The sequence below is a fragment of the Heterodontus francisci genome, chromosome 7 (genome assembly GCF_036365525.1).
Source record: "Heterodontus francisci isolate sHetFra1 chromosome 7, sHetFra1.hap1, whole genome shotgun sequence".
NCBI lineage: Eukaryota > Metazoa > Chordata > Chondrichthyes > Heterodontiformes > Heterodontidae > Heterodontus > Heterodontus francisci.
Genome location: NC_090377.1, coordinates 105,471,869 through 105,495,039, shown reverse-complemented (window position 1 = coordinate 105,495,039; position 23,171 = coordinate 105,471,869). Strand labels below are relative to the sequence as shown.

The following is a 23,171-nucleotide window of genomic DNA, read 5'->3' as shown; positions in this document are numbered from 1 at the left end:
AAACAGAAGTGTTGTTGGATAAATTTGGTATGGAATGGTTGCTTTGTGGTGTCTTTTATTTCAGGATTTTAGCCATAGCAGAGGGCTGGTAAGGTCGGGAACTTTAGAGCAACAGTAATCTGGGGATGGGGATTTTTTCATGGGAACTGGAGTCTGATGAGATGCTTACAGGCAGCCCATCCACAAAGGTGATGTGCTAGATGCCTCCTCCCTTTCTCCACTTCTTCCTCATTCTCCTAAGGTGGTCGCTAAAGCCCTGGTTGTAAAGGTTGCGCCCTCATGATGGAGGAGCGCAGCAGACCACTACAAATCTGGAGACACACTCCAGCATGTACTCGAGGGCTCTCCCAGAGCGGTCTAGATAGCGGAACCATTGCACTCTCATGGTCTGCTCCATGATGCTCCTAGTTTCAGCTTGGCTGTCATTATAGGGGTGCTGTCTATTTATGGTCAGTTGATGAAGAGTCATTAGCCACGTGTACCCCAGGCAGCCTTTGTCATTGAGCTTCCATTGTGCTTCATTGGGACATTGTGGGAGGCCAAGGACAGAGTTGGAATGGGTTGGAGAATTCAAATGACAGGCAATCAGACTTGGGGAAGAACAACTGATCTTTTGATTCACACGTTCTCTAGTCACATCTTTGTTTCTTTGCTTGTCCCACTATCATCTCCTTTTGTTTTTCACCATCATCCCTTTTGTCATTTAACCTCTCCTGCTTTCCACCATTTAACAGACCTTCCTTTTTGTTCTTTTCCCTCCTCTGTACTTGCTTAAAACCTGCTACATCTATAACTTTTTCCAGTTCTGACAAAATGGCATCAATCTGAAATGATAACTCTGTTTCACAATCCAGAGATGTTGCCTAACCTGCTGAATATTCCAGTATTTTGTTTTTTATTTCAGATCTCCAGTATCTGCAGTTTTTTGCTTCTGTAAAAATAAAATGACTTAGACATACTGTCATCAAGGAAATCTTCTTCTTCATCTTCTTTCCTCAATCGTCTTTTTGTCTCATCATCATAAATGAAACTCAGTATGTTTGCTGGGCTCTCACTCTCTGTGTGACACAGCTCATTCAGTCTGGTCCCAATAGCCTGTCAGAAAACCAGTATCATAGCTTCAGAGGAACAATCTAAGTATCTGCATGAAGATAAGGGCAGTGTAAGCAATAAACCTTTTATAAATGTTGATTCCAGTTTGAGTGGTGTCATGAAGGTGCTTCCATTATTAATATTTTTTGAAGACTTGTGTTTAAAAGACTGTGGAAAATACCTGTGGAGATGCCTGGAATTGTTTTTTTTTAAAAAAAGGTCACTGGAAGGACACTTGGGACTTTGTTTAAGAACAAACACTTACTGGAAGTCACATGTCTTAAGCTAAGTAAACAGCTGGAGCCTTATAGACTATGGAACTGTTTGGACTTAGAGAAGTCACATGTCTGGGTTTATGGCTGTCAGGAGTTTGTGGCTTTCTGTTTTGGGGCTGGACTGTTTGCATTGTCAGTTGGGGTTGCAGCCTGCAGAGAGAGAGAAGCAACCAACCTGTTCCACCGCTTGGAGAAACCGTGACAATCCAGTGTGAGAGCTGGAGAAAATGATGCAGCATTTCTCCTGAGAAACTTCTGGAAGACTTGCTCTCAACATCTCCTGAACGAACTGCTTCTGAAAAGATCCCAGTGACAACCGCATGTGTCTAGTGGCACCCGTCGACGTGTACCAGGAGGTCAGACCAACAGTCAACTGGAACATTCCATATCATATTCTTTTTCTTCAAGAATTGACAATAACTTGGCCAAAGTATTTTTTTTTTAAGTTGTTCTCTGCAGAGCTAGTTTTTTCATTTTTCTTTATTTTTTCTTTAACTGTTGTGTGTGCATGTGTTTCAGGATATTATATACTATCATATTTCAAACAATGTGTGAATAAGCTTTGCATCTTGATTGAAAAAGTCTTGTTTTATAATAAATCAACAATTTTGTTGTTTATTAAAGAAAACTGGTTGGTGGATTTTTATTCTGAAATTAATATAAGTATATAATTGGCCAGATCAGTAACTGGGTAAAACATTTAAATATGTGTTGTGACCAGTGCAGTAGTGGAACTAGAGAAGGACAGTGCATTCATTCAGCCACGGTCGTAACAGTGCACAATGTGTACAAGATGTGCGTTGTTGACCCTTGAGTTTACTTACACACACATGTGAAATGTTAACTTTCTTTACACCACTACAGATGCTGCCTGACCTGCTGAGTAGTTCCAGCATTTCCTATTTATATTTCAGATTTCCAGCAACCACAGTATTTTGCTTTCATACTGAGGGAGTAGTTAGTAAAGCATATGGGATCTTGGGCTTCATAGAAGTATTGAGTACAAAAGCAGGGAAGTTATGCTGAACCTTTATAAAGCTCTGGTTAGGCCACAAGAAGAGTATTGCATCCAGGTCTGGTCACCATACTTTAGGAAGGATGTGAAGGTCCTTGAGAAGGTACAGAGGAGAATTACCAGAATGGTTCCATGGATAAGGGATTTTTAGCTACAAAGTTAGGTTGGAGAAGCTGGAGTTGTTCTCCTTGCAGCAAAGGAGATTGAGGGGAGATTTGATAAAGGTATACAAGATTATGGCAGGTTTAGATAAGGCAGACAAAGAAAAGCTATTTCCATTGGCTGATGGTACAAGGACTAGGGGACACAGATTTAAGGTTTTGGGCAAGAGATACAGCGGACGTGAGGAAGAAAATTTTTACACAGTGAATAGTAATGGCCTGGAACTTGCTGGCTATGAGCATTGTGGAAGTGGAGATGATCAAGGATTGCAAAAGGAAGTTGGATAGGCACTTGAGGGAAATAAACTTGCAGGGATACAGGGATAGAGCTGGGGAAAGGGACTGACTGGAATGCCAGCATCAGCTGAATGGCCTCCTTCTGTGCCTTAATGACTCTATGACTTCTCATCCCTTCCCATATGTATTACATGTTTACTTTGAGGTAGGGCCTTGTATCTTCCATTTGCTATGTCCTGTGCACAATGGGTTAAAAAATGTTTTAAAGATATGTTTTGCTTATTACCTTTTAACAGATATTTATAGAGAACCATTTATCTACCAGTGGAAATAATCTATGTTTACCTAGTTTATCTCATCATTTTGGCCACCTCCATTTAATTCCACCATCAATCTTCACAGTTACACAGAATAGAAGCTTAGTTGTGTTAGCCTTTCCTTGTAACTCAAGATCTGTCCTCTCTAGTGTTTTCCTGGTAGATCTTCATTATAGATTCTCAGTGTATTATTACCACTGTTATAGCCAACAGCCTAAAGCGGCACACATTATTCGAGATATGACCTAACCACCATTTTGTAGAATATTACAAATACATTACAGACATACATTGATTAGTCTTTAATTTCTTTTTTCTTTTAGATATTATTTATTACTTGCCAAAGGTTCCTTCCTTACCTCGCCCCACTGACAGAAGAGTTTTGCTGCCTTCCACTGTAATTTTTGATTACGCTTATTTCCAACCACAGGCGATCTTCCTCGTGATAAACCCTTTTTGGCTATATTAACATGGTGTCCCTTCATCCACTCTGGCCAGTTTCCACGATTGCATCGATGTACAAACCGGGCACACTCCAGAAATAGTGCTGCCCTTGCTACCACTGGTGCTTCCTAGGTTGAAAGAACAGTTAGAAAAATGTTCAAAGAGAGATGTGCAACCCAAAGTAATCAATACAATACATTCTACCCTTCAAATGAAATGCTAAGCGGATGTAAAAAAATGTGTTTTGCCATATCCTGTGCACAATGACTAGTTAGCTCTAAGGAGAGCTGTCATGGACTCAATGGGCCGAATGGCCTCCTTCTGTGCAATAAATGACTCTAAACAATGGGTAAAAAAGTTTTAAAAATATGTTTCACTTATTACCTTTTAACAGATATTTACAGAGAACTTTAGCAGCTAACATCTCATTACTATCAACAGGCCAAGCGGCCTCTTTCTGTGCCTTAAACTTTCTATGATCCTATGATAATATGTCTAACTTTTATTATTGTGATACATGTTCAGATTAAGCAATTAAATGCTTTGTAAGGACATGTAGCAGTTAAATTGAATGGAATTGCAAGGATTTTTATACAACCTGACTTCCTAGATCAATACACACATTGCTAATTTTCATGTAAAATATGGAACTGCACAACACAAAGTTCTTTTGCAGCTCAAAGTTGAGACTGACACCTTGACCTTCTCAGCTACTCTGAAGCTCCAGAAGTTACCCAACAAATGAGTACCTGAAGGATTCCCATTTTACAGAAGTTACAATAAAAAAGAATATTCATTGCAGTTTGGAGGATTTTAAGAGGTCACTCTTAAATTATAAGCGACATTTGAATTCCATCTCATCTGACTTGACTTTGTCTTCAATTTATAGTTGAAGGCATTCAGTAGGCCAACTCTAATATTTCTAAACTATTTATTCCAATGAGCTAAACATCAAAGTGTTGGTGATTCAGCCACCTACTTCCCAGTTTCAGAAGGAAGTATAAATGTGATGGCAGCAGGAAGTTGTAAAGGAATAGATTAAGTCAGTGGACAAAACTGTGGCAGATGGGGTTCAATTTGGCAAAGGGGAGGTCATCCACTTTGGATTTGAAAAACACAAATTGGAATACTTTCCTGATGGTGAGGTACTAGGAACTGTGAAGGAGCAAAGGGATTTTGGTGTAGAGGTACACAAACAACCAAAATGCTAATGCACAGGGACAAAAGAGTAATCAAAAAAGCTAACTAAATGTTATTCTTTATCTCACAGAATACAAAGGGGAGAAAGTTACGTCTCAGTTGTACAGAGCCATGATCAGACCCCATCTGGAGTACAGTATTCAGTTTTGGGTACCTCACCTCAGTAAAGAAATATTTTCCTTGGAAGTTGCACAGTGATGATACCCGGGTTTTATGCGTTAAGTTATGAAGATAGATTGCATAAAGTTAGCATGTATTCTCTTCAGTTTAGACTGAAGAGGACTGACGTATTTACAATTGTAATTGTAATGGAATTCGATAAGTATATTTGCAGAGAAACAATTTCTTCTATTGGGGAATCTAGAACAAGGGGCACAATTTTAACATTAGAGCTATGCCATTTAGGAGTAAAATCAGGAAACACTTCTTCCAAACAAAGATTAGTGGAAATCTGGAACTATTTTTCCCCACAAAGATGTGGAGGCTTGATTAATTGAAATTTTCAAGACTTATATGGGGATTGGTGGTTGCGAGACACAGCCAATAGAATGAAGAGCAGCATAGCAAGATTAAAGCAGGAGGCCAGTGGCATGTCAAAAAGCAGAAAAGGTAGGGACCGAACAGGATGGGTATGAACTGGGTGAAGAGATGTGAAATTAAAATTAGAAGAGGCCAGTCTTTCCATCTCTGTAATTTTAATTTTGCTCTGTTTCTTTCCTCCACTTTCCATTTCCTTCCCTTATGCCACCCTCCCACAACCTTCTGTGCAGCTCCTTACAATCTGTTAAAAAGCAGAATATACATATATCTGGGAATTAATGATCAGCCTGTCCTCTCAGATAGGGAGTTGTGTATTTAACAGAAAAGGAAAAATGATTTAAAGCGAACATTTTATGAAACACAAAATATGAATAAAACTTAAACACAGGGCTGAATTTTACGCACCCCCCCCCCCCCCCAAAGAGCGGGTTGGTGGCGGGGGGGTGGCGTAAAATGGAGCGGGGGGTTCTGGGAGCCCTTCCCAAGTCACTCCCGCCTCCACCTCCACTTTACACAGGCCCACCCACCCCAGGCCAATCAAGGCCCTTAAGTGGCTACTTAACAGCCACATAAGGGCCTTCACCCGCTTGCACGGGGATTTTACCCATGGCTAGTCGGGCGGCCGAGGACCGAAGGAAGCCACCTGACAAAAGGAGATGGCTCTCTGATGGCCGGGGTGGGAAGACCCTGATGATTGGGCACCCTGTGCCCGATGGAAGGCCGCCCCGCTGTCCCAACCACCCCCAATTAACCACTGGAGGTAATCAGTCGGGCCCTGGCGAGGCAACGAAAACTTACCTTTGTTCTGGGCTCCCCGACATCTTCTTCAAGTTGGGCTGTAGTCCCACCAGCGGCCACCGGGAGCGGTGATACTGCTGGAACAGAGAGCCGCCGACCCGCTGATTGGCCGGCTGCTTTATCAGGCGGGACTTCCTACCTCAGGCAAGTGGATGTCCCGCCTCACACCAATTAAAGCCCGGCGACCTGCATAATACAGGTCGGATCCCCAGGAGAGGCGGAAGCGGGTTCGTCACCGACTTTTCAGTCGGAGGCGGGTTCCCATCTGCCCAGGGTTAAATCCCGGCCACAGATTTATAGAGCATCTATGATCAGTCTAAATCACTGAAGTTTTTGCATGTTATTTTGTATTTTTCCCCATATACCTTTTCAGACCTCTATTCATCAATGAATGATTTGCTTGGTAAGAGGGCTGGTAATCTTATCATGTCTAACTAATCTACTGGAATTTTTTTGAGGAAGTTACAAGGTTATTTGATGAGGGCATTCCAGTAGACATTGTCTACTGACTTCCAAATTGGTTAATTGAGAATTTAGAAACCTGTGATACTGTTCGGCAGCTGTTCCAATTGATCAGGAATTGACTACATTTTCATGGGCAGAAAGTTGTGGTCAATGGATACGGATCTCCTTGGAGGCCAGTTGCTAATAGTGTCCCACACGGGCACAGGCGTCTTGTGGCTGTTGCTTTTAACTATCTTTGTAAATGACCTAGATGTAAGTGTTGGGGAAACATTCCACGAGTTCACAGATGACACAAAAACTGCGTCAGGATTATGCAGGAGAATGAACTTCTGAAAGCAACTCTAAATGTGCTAGGGGAATAGGACAAACTCTGGCAGATGCCTTTTAACTTATTTAAATGCAGTGTAAAGCACATGGACAGGGCCAATACCAAGTGCAGTTACAGATCACATAATACTGAGTTAAAATCAGTTGAAAGAAAATGTCTTGCCTTTAATATTCACTGTTCTGCAAAGGTTCATGATCAATGGCAAGAAGCCATAGCACAGCAAACAGGGTAGTTGGTTGCATAAATAGGACTGTTCAATATAAAACATATCACATTGAGAGGTGGCAAGCTCAAAAAATGGTGTCCACACACACGGGCCCACGCCAAACAGCCTCCACAATCTCCTGCACAGCAGCTCATTTAAATAGCCGGGGTGCTGCCCCGCCCCCCAATCACATGGAGGGGGCGGGCTGTCTGTCCCCGGCAATGGTGTCAGCTGCCTGTGCACAGGCGCTGTCACCATTTTTAAAGGGCAGCCAGCCTGCTGGCACATTTAAATGTTTTAAATTACACCCCCCCCCACCCCCACCAAAGTTATCAAATAAATTTCTAAGGCCTATTTCCCAGCCCCCAATAACAATTACATTAACTACTTGCCCTTTCCCCCAAAACACTTACCTTTTAAATCTGACCATCCCTCCCTCAGACTGCACAAAGTTTAACGTTCACCCCTTCCCACCATCCCCTACACCCATTACATTTATTTGACCCCGTTCCACCCACTGCACTGAAAATATTAACTCCTCCCCGCTCCCCACCAGTGTAACGCCGGCTTTTGCCGGATGGGGAATTGAAGGCATGGGAGTGCCGGCCGCCATGCTGAAGATCGCGCCGGGCCCGGAAGATTTAAGGTAAATTGATTTAAATTTATGCATGTCAGTAACTGAAATATTTAAATCAAGGTCCCATCACCCAGCGGCGGGGTTCCGCTATGGAGCCTCGCCGTCACCGGGAGTATCGGGCTGGGCCCCCCCGACGTCGGCTTCTGTGGCAGACCTCTACTGGAACCATCTTTTGGTACCCTCCACCATGGAGCCCAATGACGTGGGCTTGGTAAAATCCAGCCCATTGTCTTGTCCTTGTAAAAATACTCGGTCTGACCCCATTTGGATTCCAAAACATGAACGATGTTGTGTTTTCTTCTCCTTTTGCTTACTGACAAATAAACTGTTATGACAGTGCTTCCATTTTTTGTTAAATATTTTTTGAGAACTCATATTTAAATTGTGGAAATGGATTCATTTTGGAAGGCTGAAGATTTCATAGATGCTGGACTTTGTTTTGTTGTTGAAAGTTAACTGAAAGGACACTTGAGAAGTTGTGTTTGATAAAAACCTTTACAGGAAATCACATGCCTTAAAATAAATAAACAACAGAAACCTTGGTGACTTAGGGGAGATGTTTCCAAAGAAGTGACATGTCAAGATTTATGAGGGTCAGGAATTGGTTTCGTTTCTGAGATTTCTTTTGGTTCAGTTGGGGTGTGGACAGTGTTGAAAAGGAGTTGGTTTTGTAGCCTGCTGAAAAGAAACCCCCAGCTCATTTTTCCTGTACCTCTCTAAGAGACCCTGAGAAATCCAGTGTATCAGCTCCTCCTTCTCTACCTCTTTGAAAAAACCCTGTGAATCCAGAGTGTGATAACCGAAACCCTGATCCCGCATTTCTCCTTCAAAAGCCTACCAGACTATTTCTCAACATCTCCAGAATGAAATGCTTCTGAAAAGATCCCAGTGACCCGTCTCCATATACCCAGATGCCAGACAAAAAGGGACAACTGACTTCCTTATCTTTTCTTTTTTTCTTCAAGAATTAGCAAGTATTTGGCAAAAGTAATCTTTTTTGGTCTTTTTTTTAAAGACCTCTGCATTGAGAATTTCTTTTTTTTCCGTGTGTGTGTGAGCATGTGTGTGTGTGGGGGGGGGAGGGGGGGGTTGGTATTTATAAAGGGAAGTTTCATATTTCAATCTGTGTATTAATGCCTTGCTTCTTTACTGGATAAGTCTTGTTTGATAATAAAGTGATAATTTTGTTGTTTATTAAAGAAACCTGGTTGCTGTATTTTATTCTGGGATAAAGAGTAGAGTATATAACTGGGCAAACATTTGAAATATATGGTGTGACCTGTGGAGAAGTGGAACTAGAAAAGACAGTGCACGCTTCCCAGCTCGGTCATAACAAAACATCAAGGCACCAACCATGCATTGGGGATAGGTTAACACACAAATACATTATAGAGTTATGAGTTGAGAAATTCATAAACTTATAAGTCCCTGAAGCATAGTGGCAGACTACTTATACCCCCCGATTTAGTGACTGTATTGTTAGCTTGAGGTTGTTGAATCTTCTCACAGTGGTCTGTTGGAGTTTCATGCTTAGATGTTGCTTTGGATTTTGCCTTGGATCTTGTCCTGAATGCAGTGGAGTTACACGGTGGTTGAGGATTAGGTACTTCCCTGATTTTCCCTCTGTTCCGTCTCACCGTGGTACCATTGGGTGTGATGGCCTCATGTGACCTCAGCTCCAGACAGATCCTTGTTACATCAGCTGGTAGCCACGTACCTTCCATGGGATGCTGAATTCGGATCTTTAAACTTGGCAACTGTTTGACTGCATTCCTGTCATGTGCATGTTTTATCCTCTCCTGTTTTTTCAAAAATTCTTCTCTGGCTTCTGGAAGGGTAGATTGATGAAAACTAGATAGATTCCTTCACACTGGTTTGCTAAACATGAGTTCCGCCAGTGATGGGATGGTTGCACTTAGAGGTATTGCCCTAAGGTTTGATCTGTCTGCACTTCAGAATTAAACATTCCACCATACGAACCATTCTTTCAGCCATGCAGTTAGATCTGGGTAGCGCAGAGATGAAGTACTGTGATCTATTCCCCACTTCTCACGCATATCCCTGAATGGCTTTCCAGCAAATAGAGGCCTGTTATCTGAGATTACCTCCCTGGATGCCCCAAACAAACTGAAAATAGCATTTAATGTGTTTGCTACGAACATACAAATTAGTAGCAGGAGAAGGCCAGTCGGCCCCTCGAGCCTGCTCCGCCATTCAACAATATCAAGGCTGATTGGATTGTAATCTTGACTCCACATCCCCGCGTACTCCTGATAACCCTTCACCCCCTTGCTTATCAAGAATCTATCCACCTCTGCCTTAAAAATATTCAAAGACTCTGCTTCCACTGTCTTTTGAGGAAGAGAGTTCCAAAGACTCACAACCCTCTGAATGAAAAAAATGTCTCCCCATCTCTGTCTTAAATGGGTGACCCCTTATTTTTAAACTGTGACCCCCTAGTTCTAGATTCTCCCACAAGGGGAAACATCCTTCCCACATCCACCCTGTCAAGACCCTTCAGGATCTTATATGTTTCAATTAAGTTGCCTCTTACTCTTCTAAATTCCAGTGGATACAAGCCTAGCTGTCCAACCGTTCCTCATAAGAAAACATGCCCATTTCAGGTATTAGTATAGTAAACCTTCTCTGAACTGCTTCCAGTACATTTACATCCTTTCTTAAATAAGACGACCAATACTGTCCACAGTACTCCAGATGTGGCCTCACCAATGCCCTGTATAACTGAAGCATAGCCTCCCTACTTTTGTATTCCATTCCCTTTGCAATAAACGATAACATTCTTTCAGCTTTCCCAATGCTGAACCTGCATACTAACCTTTTGCAATTCGTGCACTAGGACACCCAGATCCTTCTGCATCTCAGAGCTCTGCAATCTCTCACCATTTAGATTATATGCTTCTTTTTTTATTCTTCCTGCCAAAATGGACAATTTCACATTTTCCCACATTATACTCCATTTGCCAGATCTTTGCCTACTCACGTAACCTATCTACATCCCTTTGCAGCCTCCTTATATCCTCTTCACAACTTACCTTCCTACCTATCTTTGTGTCATCAGCAAATTTAGCAACCATACCTTTGGTCCCTTCATCCAAGTCATTTATATAAATTGTAAAACGTTGAGGCCCCAGCACAGATCCCCGTGGCACACCACTCGTTACATCTTGCCAACCAGAAAATGACCCATTTATGCCTACTCTCTGTTTCCTGTTAGCTAACCAATCTTCTATCCATGCCAATATGTTACCCCATGAGCTTTTATTTTCTGCAATAACCTTTGATATGGCACCTTATCAAATGCCTTCTGTAAAACTAAGTACAGTACATCCACCAGTTCCCCTTTATCTACAACTCATGTTACTTCTTCAAAGAACTCCAATAAATTGGTTAAACATGATTTCCCTTTCACAAAACGATTTTAATGCTGCCTGGTTGCCTTGAATTTTTCTACGTGCCCTGCTTTAATGTCTTTAATAATAGCTTCTAACATTTTCCCTAAGACAGATGTTAAGCTAACTGGCCTGTAGTTTCCTGCTTTCTGTCTCCCTCCCTTTTTGAATAAAGGAGTTACATTTGTTATTTTCCAATCTAATGGAACCTTCCCCAAATCTAGGGAATTTTGGAAAATTAAAACCAACGCATCAACTATCTCACTCACGACTTCTTTTAGGATCCTAGGATGAAGTCCATCAGGACTTGTCAGCCCGAAGCTTCAGTTGTGCTTGACGTATTGTGCAATTGACGGATGATAGGATTCTTGGAAAACAGTGACAACTAAGAAATCATCCCCATGGACGTGGAAGAGGTCGGAAGCAATCTTGGCCCAAGGATGAGTAGGAACTACGTGTGGTAAAAGCGGTTTCTTGTGCTGATTTGGCATATTTTCCTGACATGCCTCGCGCTTCTTAACTGTGACTTCAATGTCATTGTTCATACCTGGCCAACAGACTGTCTCTCTCGTTAGCCTCCTCATACGATCTATGCCGATGTATGACTGATGAAGTAGCTGTAGTATGTCACATCACAATGATTCTGGTATGATGATCTGCTTTCCCTTGGACTCCCTGGGAAATGCCGATCTCATCCCGATAAGCCCAAAACTGTCTCACGTGCATGTGGACAACCTGAATGGAGTCAGGCCATCCTTCGATGATCATTTTCCAAAGTTCCTGCAATGTATAATCCCTCGTTGTCTCCACCTGTAGTTGCTGAAATTTCTGTTGTGCGGAATTCATCAGGTCAATGTGTAGAACATTTTCAAGTTCAATTTCGAGCAGTTCGAGCTGTAGATTTATGTCCACATGTGTGGTCTTCGCTGGATAGTGTAGTCTGATGAGCATATTGGATGTAACCATCAAGTTACCTGCTTTATTCCGAACCATGCAGTCGTAACCCAGTATCTTTACTTTCAGACATTGCAGCCTCAGCAGTGCGCTAGCCAATGGTTTCCCCCAAATCATCTGGAGTGGTTTGTGGTTGGTCTCTACCACAAATCTCTTCCCGAAAACAGGTAGGTGTGAAAACACATAATTCCAAACAGCAAGGCTAATGATTCCCTCGCGATGTTCAAGTCATTGGACTACAGCACAGTTAGGGTTTTTGAAGCGAATGCTATGGGTTTACCCTTCTGCAGTATGCATACTCCTAAGCCTTTTTGGGATGCATCCACTTCTACAGTGGTCACTTCACTGGGATTGTAGAATTGCAATAACGATGCTTCTGACAATGACTTCTTTAGTGCCTCAAAGAGATGTTGGTGCCACGGGAAAGGCACCTCCTTTTTCAACAGTTCCCATAGAGATAATGCTTTTTGCGCGAAATTAGGATTGTAGGGAGACAAAAAGTTGAAATGACCTAAACATTGTTGAAGATCCTCCTTATCTCGGGGTGTTGGCATCGTATGGATATCCTCCAATTTACCTGGGTGAGGACGGATACCAGCAGTCGAATAAATCGTGCCAAAGAAATTGATTTGCTGCATGTAATGTCTCATTTGTCACTGTTACTGAAGTGGAGCTAAAGGGTCAACATTAGTAGATTTAGCATTAGAATGCATTAATAACCTGAGAAGAAATACTATAGCTGTGAGTGACCCTTTGACCTGATGGGATGCTGGACCCTATTCTGGGATTGTACAACTCAGTACTTAATTGCCTCAAACAGCCTATGTAAACTTGCTTCACTAAGAAAAGAGATAAGGGGAAATTAGAGACTTGACAAGCAACAATAAACCATGGGAACTAGCAGTGTCAAGGTTGGGGGCTGAGATAACAGGAAACATTTGTTGGGGCCATACAATCCAGTTCATTGATCAAGTCGTAAAGCTGGTACGTTGGGGGTAGTGTGATCAATGAATAATGGCTATTGTATCCTATAAATGTGTGCTGTAAACTCTATCATTGAGAAGGCTCTCGGGGGGTAAGTGATGTCTTCTCCCTTGCATATGCTTGAATAAAGGTCTTTGCTTGCTTTAATCCCATGGACTCGAGAGTGGTTAGATTTATTACACAACAATAAACACCACCCCTTCTTTACGTGCCACCTGCATCCGCAGATGTAAATTCCGATCATGCTCCTAAACATAGAAACATAGAAAATAGGAGCAGGAATAGGCCATTCGGCCCTTTGAGCCTGCCCTGCCATTCATTATGATCATGGCTGATCATCCAACTCAGTAACCTGTTCCTGCTTTCGCCCCATACCCTTTGATCCCTTTAGACCCAAGAGCCATATCTAACTCCTTCTTGAAAACATACAATGTTTTGGCCTCAACTGCCTTCTGTGGTAGCAAATTCCATAGGCTTACCACTCTCTGGGTGATGAAATTTCTCCTCATCCCAGTCCTGAAAGGTTTACCCCGTATCCTTAGACTATGACCCCTGGTTCTGGACTCCCCCACCATTGGGAACATCCTTCCTGCATCTACCCTGTCAAGTCCTGTTAGAATTTTATAGGTTTCTATGAGATCACCCCTCACTCTTCTGAACTCCAGCGAATATAATCCTAACCGACTCAATCTCTCCTCATACGTCAGTCCCGCCATCCCAGAAATCAGTCTGGTAACCTTTGCTGCACTCCCTCTATAGCAAGAACATCCTTCCTCAGATAAGGAGACCAAAACTGTACACAATATTCCAGGTGTGGCCTCACCAAGGCCCTGTATAATTGCAGCAAGACATCCCTGCTCCTGTGCGCGGATCCCCTCGCTATGAAGCCCAACATACCATTTGCCTTTTTTACCGCCTGTTGCACCTGCATGCTTACCTTCAGCGACTGGTGTACGAGAACACCCGGGTCTCGCTGCATATTCCCCTCTCTCAGTTTATTGCGGTTCAGATAATAATCTGCCTTCCTGTTTTTGCTACCAAAGTGGATAACCTCACATTTATCCACATTATACTGCATCTTCCATGCATTAGCGCACTCACTCAACTTGTCCAAATCACCCTGAAGCCTCTCTGCATCCTCTTCACAACTCACCCTCCCACCCAGTTCTGTGTCATCTGCAAATTTGGAGATATTACATTTAGTTCCCTCATCTAAATCATTAATATATATTGTGAATAGCTGGGGTCCTAGCACCGATCCCTGCGCTACTCCATTAGTCACTGCCTGCCATTCGGAAAAAGAACTGTTTATTCCTACTCTTTGTTTCCTGTCTGCCAACCAATTTTCTATTCATTGCAATACACTACCCCCAATCCCATGCGCTTTAATTTTACACGCTAATCTCTTATGTGGGACTTTGTCGAAAGCCTTCTGAAAGTCCAAATAAACCACATCCACTGGCTCCCCCTCATCAACTCTACTAGTTACATCCTCGAAGAATTCTAGTAGATTTGTCAAGCATGATTTCCGTTTTGTAAATCCATGCTGACTCTGCCCAATTCTATCACTGTTCTCTAAGTGCTCTCCTATAAAATATTTGATAATGGACTCTAGAATTTTCCCCACTACCGACGTCAGGCTGACTGGTCTATAATTCCCTGCTTTCTCTCTACCTCCCTTTTTAAATAGTGGGGTTACATTAGCTACCCTCTAATCTGTAGGAACTGTTCCAGAGTCTACAGAATCTTGGAAGATGACCAGCAATGCATCCACTATTTCTAGGGCCACTTCCTTAAGTACTCTGGGATGCATACCATCAGGCCCTGGGGATTTATTGGCTTTCAATCACATCAATTTCCCCAACACCATTTCTCTACTAATACTGATTTCCTTCAGTTCCTCTCTCTCACTAAGCCCTGTGTTCCCCAACATTTCTGGTATATTTGTGTCCTCCTTTGTGAAGACAGAACCAAAGTATGCATTTAGTTGTTCAGCCATTGCTCCTGTTTTGTCTTTCCCAGACAGCTATGTCATCTACAATGCATATGCATCCTGGTACTGTACAGCTGATACAATCCATATGAGCTTGAAAAAGATCTTGGCTGACAGATTGCCCAAAAGAAAGCCACTGGAAGCAAAAAAGACCAAATGGGATATGAAATATAGTCAGCTCCTGGCACTTCTGTGCCAGGTATACTGAGCAATACCCTTTTTGTGCGTCAAGTTTTGAAAAGAGCTTTGCTTCCCCAAATTTTGGACTGAGCTTTTCTAAAGTAGGGATTATATGTGGACAACGCTTTAACGCTTTGTTCAAACGTCTTGAATCCAAGCAGACTCGGAGTGAATCGTCCTTCTTGACGAAACATGTGACTGAGCTGCACCAATCCATATGCTTTTGTATCTTCCGAATGATCCCATCCGTTTCCATTTTGTCCAACTCCATTGATTGGCACCCCATCTACAAACATTCACTCCCTCCACTACCGCCGCACAGTGCCAGCAATGTGTACCATCTGCAAGATGCACTGCAGGAACGTACCAAGGCTCCTTAGACAGCACCTTCCAAACCCACGATCTCTACCACCTAGAAGGACAAAGGCAGCAAATGCATGGGAACACCACCACCTGCAAGGTCACCACCATGCCACACACCATCCTGACTTGGAACTATATCACCGTTCCTTCACTGTCACTGGGTCAAAATCTTGGAACTCCCTTCCTAACAGCACTGTGGGTGTACCTACCTCACATAGACTGCAGCAGTTCAAGAAGGCAGCTCATCACCACCTTCTCAATGGGAACTCATAGAGTCAAAGAGTTATGCAGCACAGAAACAGGCCGTTCGGCCCAATTAAGGATGGCCTAGCCAGCGACGCCCACATCCTATGATGAATAAAAAACTTGATCTTCAACTTGGTCGGGATATGAATGCTGCACTTGCAAGGTGGATCAATTGATGGTACGGCATCCTCTCTCAAGTGTAACCTTGCATCTCCCTGAAAACTGCTGATCCTATCGAAATATTTGGGATATTGCGATGTTAGATCGCTAGTCAAAGTAATGGGTGTATGTTCGGATGCTGATCTGCCTTCCGGTACCTGGCTGATCCTCTGTATCGTTACCAATATGAGATCTTGACATGCCAGCAGACCTGCCTGGCCTTTGGTTTCTACTGCGTAGAACATCTGTGACATCCAGGATGACTGTTTGCAGTTCCACTCTAGTATGATGGATTCTAAACATGGAATTGCCAACCCATTATATGCTGATAGCTTCACGGTACTGGGTGTCACCATGGCCTTCCACTTCTGTGAGTACATTGCTTGTAGAACACTCAGAGGCATTATGTTGCCACTTGCCCCTGTGTCTATTTTTGCTAATAGCAAATGTTTCCTGACTTTCTGAAAACAGATGATCTGAATCATGGCAAAGACTTCTGACAGTGCAATGGCATCTATGTGCTCTGCAACACAGACAGTTAGGAATGTATGCTCACTGCACCTCGCAGCGTCTTGATCATCATCGTCGTTCTCCCTTTTTTCCGCTACCTCGTGTATACTTTGCCTATGAAATCTAGTACAGTCTTTGCTGCTGCTTGAAGGTACTGTTTATGGTCTGCTTGAGCCGTTGCATGACTTCTTGAAGCTCATTCAGCCTTTGCTCTTCTGCATTGCTGTTGCCAGTGACCCTTTGTGTCACATGCCTTGCAGAAATCATGAAACGCTGGGAAACTCTTCGGTGCGTGTAGAAGTCCGCACCTTCCACATGTCTTCTCAGGTTTGGATAATCTGGTCAACGTGTCAACAGTTGGGGTAGCACACAAGACCTGCAAGCTTTGTCAGCCTGCAATGATCGCCTCATACTTGCGTCTGTCTTTGAGCAGCTCATCAATGCTGCGATCTTTTTGAAATGCGTCTATTGGAGTAGAAGCAATCATTAATTCGTCGTTTCACTCTGTTTCTGATCGCAGTAAGCACCCTTTTCTCTGCATCAACTGATAAAACAATTGATGGATTCCTTAAGCTGTTGATGGTACAACATAAACTCCAGGTGATGGATGCGGAAATTCGCTTTGACCCTTAACTGATCTTCCAAAGTTGTCCAAATATTCTTGGGATCTGTTTGGTCTTCTTTTGTGAACCTGAATGTGTTAAGCCTATGCAAACCTTCACTTCCAATGGCGAAACGAATCTTTATTGCCTACTTGTCTGGATTGGACATGCTTAATGACCTCTCGCTCTTTGTTTTGCTTAAGTAATTTAAACTCAGAAAGTAGGTTAGGTGCCTTCCAATTTAAGCTTGGGAGTTTTGTGGACATTTTGCAATATTCCCCGGACCTTTCTTTCTCTCTGCCATGTAAAGGAATACTCCTCCTGTTTTACTGATCAGGATTCGAATACTGTAAATTCTTTAAACATACTGCAGTGCTTAAATTGCTTGTAGTTTCTCTATTCATCACAGCTCGTTCCACTGCTGCTACAGCACTTGAAATGAGTGGCGCTGTTGCCGCTTGTGCGTGTATTTCTGAGGCTCCGCCCACGAAGATGGGTCATGGCAGGAATGCACCACGATGCTCCACAAAGTGAATAATGGTGCAAAGACTTTTCCAGCCTTCTCTCGATTTCGCCTGTCGTTTTCGCGACCTTATATGGCCCAATTTCCGCTATGGTTCTCAGTTCTTAGTTCTCCTTTGCCCCACAATCGGTCTGATGGCCTATGTCCCAGCTACACACCTTCCCCAATCGAGCACTACCTGGCACTGCAGCTCTCAATGCACTGTTAAACTCACAGACTATCTGTGCACTCCGATTGGCGGTTAGAGATCATACATTTTGCATTGACTGAAGGTTTTAAAACTTCAGATGTTTTCCTGCTTACCAGTTTCTTCCATCAGAACTGACACCATGTTGTTTGTGGTATGCTTGAAAATAAAAAAAATCCTCCGTCGCTAACACCACATTGTGTTTTCTTCCCCTTGTGCTTACTATGAAATAAAGATCAAGGCACCAACCATGCATAAGGGATTGGTTAACACACAAATACATTCCTTTTGGGCCTCCTTATCTCGAGAGACAATGGATACGCGCCTGGAGGTGGTCAGTGGTTTGTGAAGCAGCGCCTGGAGTGGCTATAAAGGCCAATTCGGGAGTGACAGGCTCTTCCACAGGTGCTGCAGAGAAATTTGTTTGTTGGGGCTGTTGCACAGTTGGCTCTCCCCTTGCGCCTCTGTCTTTTCTCCTGCCAACTACTAAGTCTCTTCGACTCGCCGCAATTTAGCCCTGTCTTTATGGCTGCCCGCCAGCTCTGGCGAATGCTGGCAACTGACTCCCACGACTTGTGATCAATGTCACACGATTTCATGTCGCGTTTGCAGACGTCTTTATAACGGAGACATGGACGGCCGGTGGGTCTGATACCAGTGGCGAGCTCGCTGTACAATGTGTCTTTGGGGATCCTGCCATCTTCCATGCGGCTCACATGGCCAAGCCATCTCAAGCGCCGCTGACTCAGTAGTGTGTATAAGCTGGGGATGTTGGCCGCTTCAAGGACTTCTGTGTTGGAGATATAGTCCTGCCACCTGATGCCAAGTATTCTCCGAAGGCAGCGAAGATGGAATGAATTGAGACGTCGCTCTTGGCTGGCATACGTTGTCCAGGCCTCGCTGCCGTAGAGCAAGGTACTGAGGACACAGGCCTGATACACTCGGACTTTTGTGTTCCGTGTCAGTGCGCCATTTTCCCACACTCTCTTGGCCAGTCTGAACATAGCAGTGGAAGCCTTACCCATGCGCTTGTTGATTTCTGCATCTAGAGACAGGTTACTGGTGATAGTTGAGCCTAGGTAGGTGAACTCTTGAACCACTTCCAGAGCGTGGTCGCCAATATTGATGGATGGAGCATTTCTGACATCCTGCCCCATGATGTTCGTTTTCTTGAGGCTGATGGTTAGGCCAAATTCATTGCAGGCAGACGCAAACCTGTCGATGAGACTCTGCAGGCATTCTTCAGTGTGAGATGTTAAAGCAGCATCGTCAGCAAAGAGGAGTTCTCTGATGAGGACTTTCCGTACTTTGGACTTCGCTCTTAGACGGGCAAGGTTGAACAACCTGCCCCCTGATCTTGTGTGGAGGAAAATTCCTTCTTCAGAGGATTTGAACGCATGTGAAAGCAGCAGGGAGAAGAAAATCCCAAAAAGTGTGGGTGCGAGAACACAGCCCTGTTTCACACCACTCAGGATAGGAAAGGGCTCTGATGAGGAGCCACCATGTTGAATTGTGCCTTTCATATTGTCATGGAATGAGGTGATGATACTTAGTAGCTTTGGTGGACATCCGATCTTTTCTAGTAGTCTGAAGAGACCACGTCTGCTGACGAGGTCAAAGGCTTTGGTGAGATCAATGAAAGCAATGTAGAGGGGCATCTGTTGTTCACGGCATTTCTCCTGTATCTGACGAAGGGAGAACAGCATGTCAATAGTCGATCTCTCTGCACGAAAGCCACACTGTGCCTCAGGGTAGACGCGCTCGGCCAGCTTCTGGAGCCTGTTCAGAGCGACTCGAGCAAAGACTTTCCCCACTATGCTGAGCAGGGAGATTCCACGGTAGTTGTTGCAGTCACCGCGGTCACCTTTGTTTTTATAGAGGGTGATGATGTTGGCATCGCGCATGTCCTGGGGTACTGCTCCCTCGTCCCAGCACAGGCATAGCAGTTCATGTAGTGCTGAGAGTATAGCAGGCTTGGCACTCTTGATTATTTCAGGGGTAATGCTGTCCTTTCCAGGGGCTTTTAAGTTCATTTATTAAGGAGCTGAAGAGTTGGTAACGGCATTACAAAGTAAAAGAACTTGTGCGCATGCTCCCTCACAGCAGACTGAGACAGAGTCTGAGTCACATGATACATTACATCATTTCTCTTCTAGTAATGTAAACGGAAAACATAACTGCACCCACTTAAAGGTGTACCACAACAAGTGATACGGATGCTTTGAAAAAAGTGCGGAGGGCTATGAGGATGATTTCTAACTTGAAAGATTTTAGTCATTCAGAAAGGCTTAAAAGGCTGGGTCTTTACCCTTTATAAGTAGGTAGACTTCTGAGTGATTTTATTTACTTAGAGATACAGCACTGAAAGAGGCCCTTTGGCCCACCGAGTCTGTGCCAACCAACAACCACCCATTTGTACTAATCCTACATTAATCCCATATTCCTACCACATCCCCTCAATTCCCCTACCACCTACCTACACTAGGGTCAATTTACAATGGCCAATTTACCTATCAACCTGCAAGTCTTTGGCTGTGGGAGGAAACTGGAGCACCTGGCGGAAACCCACGCAGTCACAGGGAGAACTTGCAAACTCCGCACAGGCAGTACCCAGAACTGAACCCGGGTCGCTGGAGCTGTGAGGTTGCGGTGCTAACCACTGCACCACTGTGCCGCCCAAGTTTTATAGAGGTACGTAGAATTGTTAAGAGCTTGATTGTGTTTCATGTGTCTTAAATTCCAGAAATCCAGTTGGTGAAGGATAGTACTGGAGCAAATCTTTACTCAGTCTAACATTTATTTACAGAGTGAAACATTACAAGCATACAGGCGCAGTGGTTAGCACCGCAGCCTCACAGCTCCAGGGACCCGGGTTCGATTCCGGGTACTGCCTGTGTGGAGTTTGCAAGTTCTCCCTGTGTCTGCGTGGGTTTCCTCCGGGTGCTCCGGTTTCCTCCCACAAGCCAAAAGACTTGCAGGTTGATAGGTAAATTGGCCATTATAAATTGTCACTAGTATAGGTAGGTGGTAGGGAAATATAGGGACAGGTGGGGATGTTTGGTAGGAATATGGGATTAGTGTAGGATTAGTATAAATGGGTGGTTGATGTTCGGCACAGACTCGGTGGGCCGAAGGGCCTGTTTCAGTGCTGTATCTCTAATCTAATCTAATCTAAACCTCAACCACACCACAGTTTCAGTACATGTCTCTTCATATGTGCTCATGAAATCCTAATTAATGTCCTCCACCTGTATATAATTAAATACATTTGATATACAATTAACAATGTGTTCCCCTCAGAAGCTATTTCAACTAGAAAGTTGGGGAAGAACAGAGGTCATATGCACATAAGCTATGTAATGGTTAGGTGTTAGAGTGATTTTTTTCCCCCCAGTGAATAGTAGACCCATAGAACAAGTCATTGGCTCAGGTGGTGAGTGCAGACTTTCTGAATGCCACTTACACCTAAATTAGTGTCCGAAAACTTAGATGTACATCTATCTAATCTTTCATCCAAATTATTTATAAATATAGTGAAAGGCTGTGGCTCCAGTACAGATCCCTGGAGGAAACCACGAGCCACATCCTGAAAATTTGAACATATATCCATTCGGTCTGTCTCCTATCTCCTAACCTATTCCCTATCCAAGTCAATAGGTTGTCTCCAATTCCATGCGTTCTCATTTTTGTTAACAGTCTCTTATGTGGAACCTTGTCACATGCCTTCTGCATGTCCATATAAATGGCATCCACAGACATTCCCTTATCTACTACTTTAGTTACCTTCTCAAAAAGTTCAACTAGGCTCATTAGACTTGACTGACCCTTTACAAATGCATGTTGAATTGGAAAGATCACATCTTATAAAAGGTAGATAAAATGCCAAGTAGTATCTATAAATATATATAGATAAATATATAACAACATATATAAATATACATAAATAAGTGATTTCCTAGAGATTACTTTCAATTGCCTAAGTAGGTCGGAGAGGAATTTCCTAGATCTTTGTTTCCCTGATTGGTCATTAGTTTTTTCCTGGGCCTCACCCAGGAGATTACATGACTGATGATGGGCAGGTGGACATGTGTGCTGGTGGGAATGGGCACCCAATCATGATACTCCAGGCCTTGTTTTTCTGTAGGGAAGGCTTGATTGACCAGCTGGTCTTTTCCTGTTCAACGATTTTGTACGTTTGTAAGAATTCTGCTGCTCGCAATTTATAATCAAATTGTAAAAGTGAACTTGTTAAAAAAAATTACATCCTCAATTATGATTTTGCTGTTCACAGGTGACATGGAATTATATAGAATTTACAGCACATAATGAGAGCATTTGGCCTAACATGTCTGTGCCAGTGCTTATGCACCGCATAAGCCTTTTCCCACCCTACTTCATCTCACCGTGGCAGCATTTCCTTTTATTCCTTTCTCCCTAATCTAGCTTCCTCTTAAATGAATCTATGCTATTCACCTCAACTGCTGCTTGTGGTGGCTAATTTCACATTCTAACCACTCTTTGGTTAAGAATGAATTTTAAAAAATACTTCCTCAACTATCACCATTTAACAATGGAAATTTTCTACCTTTAACTTAGCGAAAGGACCAGCATTACCACATCCCTAAAACAGAAACTGGCAGACAAAACACAAAGATTTTCTTTTACCAGGTCAAGAGCTGCAGCTAGGATTGAAGCATCAGGGATCGTGCCAGGTTCACAGCAGTTTAAAAGGAACTGGAATCGTTTCATGCCCTGTCTAATGGCTCCAAGATTCACAATATTTTTGTTTTTGCTCCCTTCTTGACTGGCTGCAAGGTGCTCCTCAAAGCTACGACAGCCTGAAAAAATATAAGACACAGTATCAAATTGCACAAATTAAAAAATAATCATGTCTTTGTTAACACAGATAAGGCTATTAGACATTGTTAAATTTTAACCGACAGATGTGATCTGATAGAAACATAGGAAATACTAGACAAAAAAAAAGACCAAGTTCCATCTACTTCATCTTCAACATCCTAGTAGTTGTATGACATTATTGTAACAGAGTTGTTGATAATCATAGCACTCAACCTCTATCAATTAATTTACAACGGACCCAGCCACAAGGAAAACTCCAGTGGTGGAAAGCTTTCACAACCATAGGTCCAAAATCACCGGTTCCTCCCAAACATGCACACTTGTCCATGTTACAATCTAATAAATCAGAATCTGTTAAGCCTTTCACTCCAAATACTTCAAGTTTCAATGTAAAGTCCTTTGAGAATGGAGATTATTCTTGTTATTTATCTATTGTCAATGGTTTCTCAACAGTGCAACTTGAAGAGATACAGAATTTTGGCACCA

The 23,171-nt window shown here is 43.1% G+C and overlaps 1 protein-coding gene across 1 annotated transcript in view; it reads right to left on the bottom strand.

Moving 5' to 3' along the window:
- The window catches only part of LOC137372405 (protein unc-80 homolog), a 500,647-nt gene that overhangs the window by 241,472 nt on the left and 236,004 nt on the right, over positions 1-23,171 (bottom strand). The window contains exons 23-25 of the mRNA XM_068036292.1: positions 22,491-22,663; positions 3,457-3,669; positions 960-1,095 (exon numbers count right to left, since the gene is read on the bottom strand). Of these exons, the coding sequence (XP_067892393.1) occupies positions 960-1,095; positions 3,457-3,669; positions 22,491-22,663 (522 nt within the window). The remainder of the gene's footprint in view (positions 1-959; positions 1,096-3,456; positions 3,670-22,490; positions 22,664-23,171) is intronic.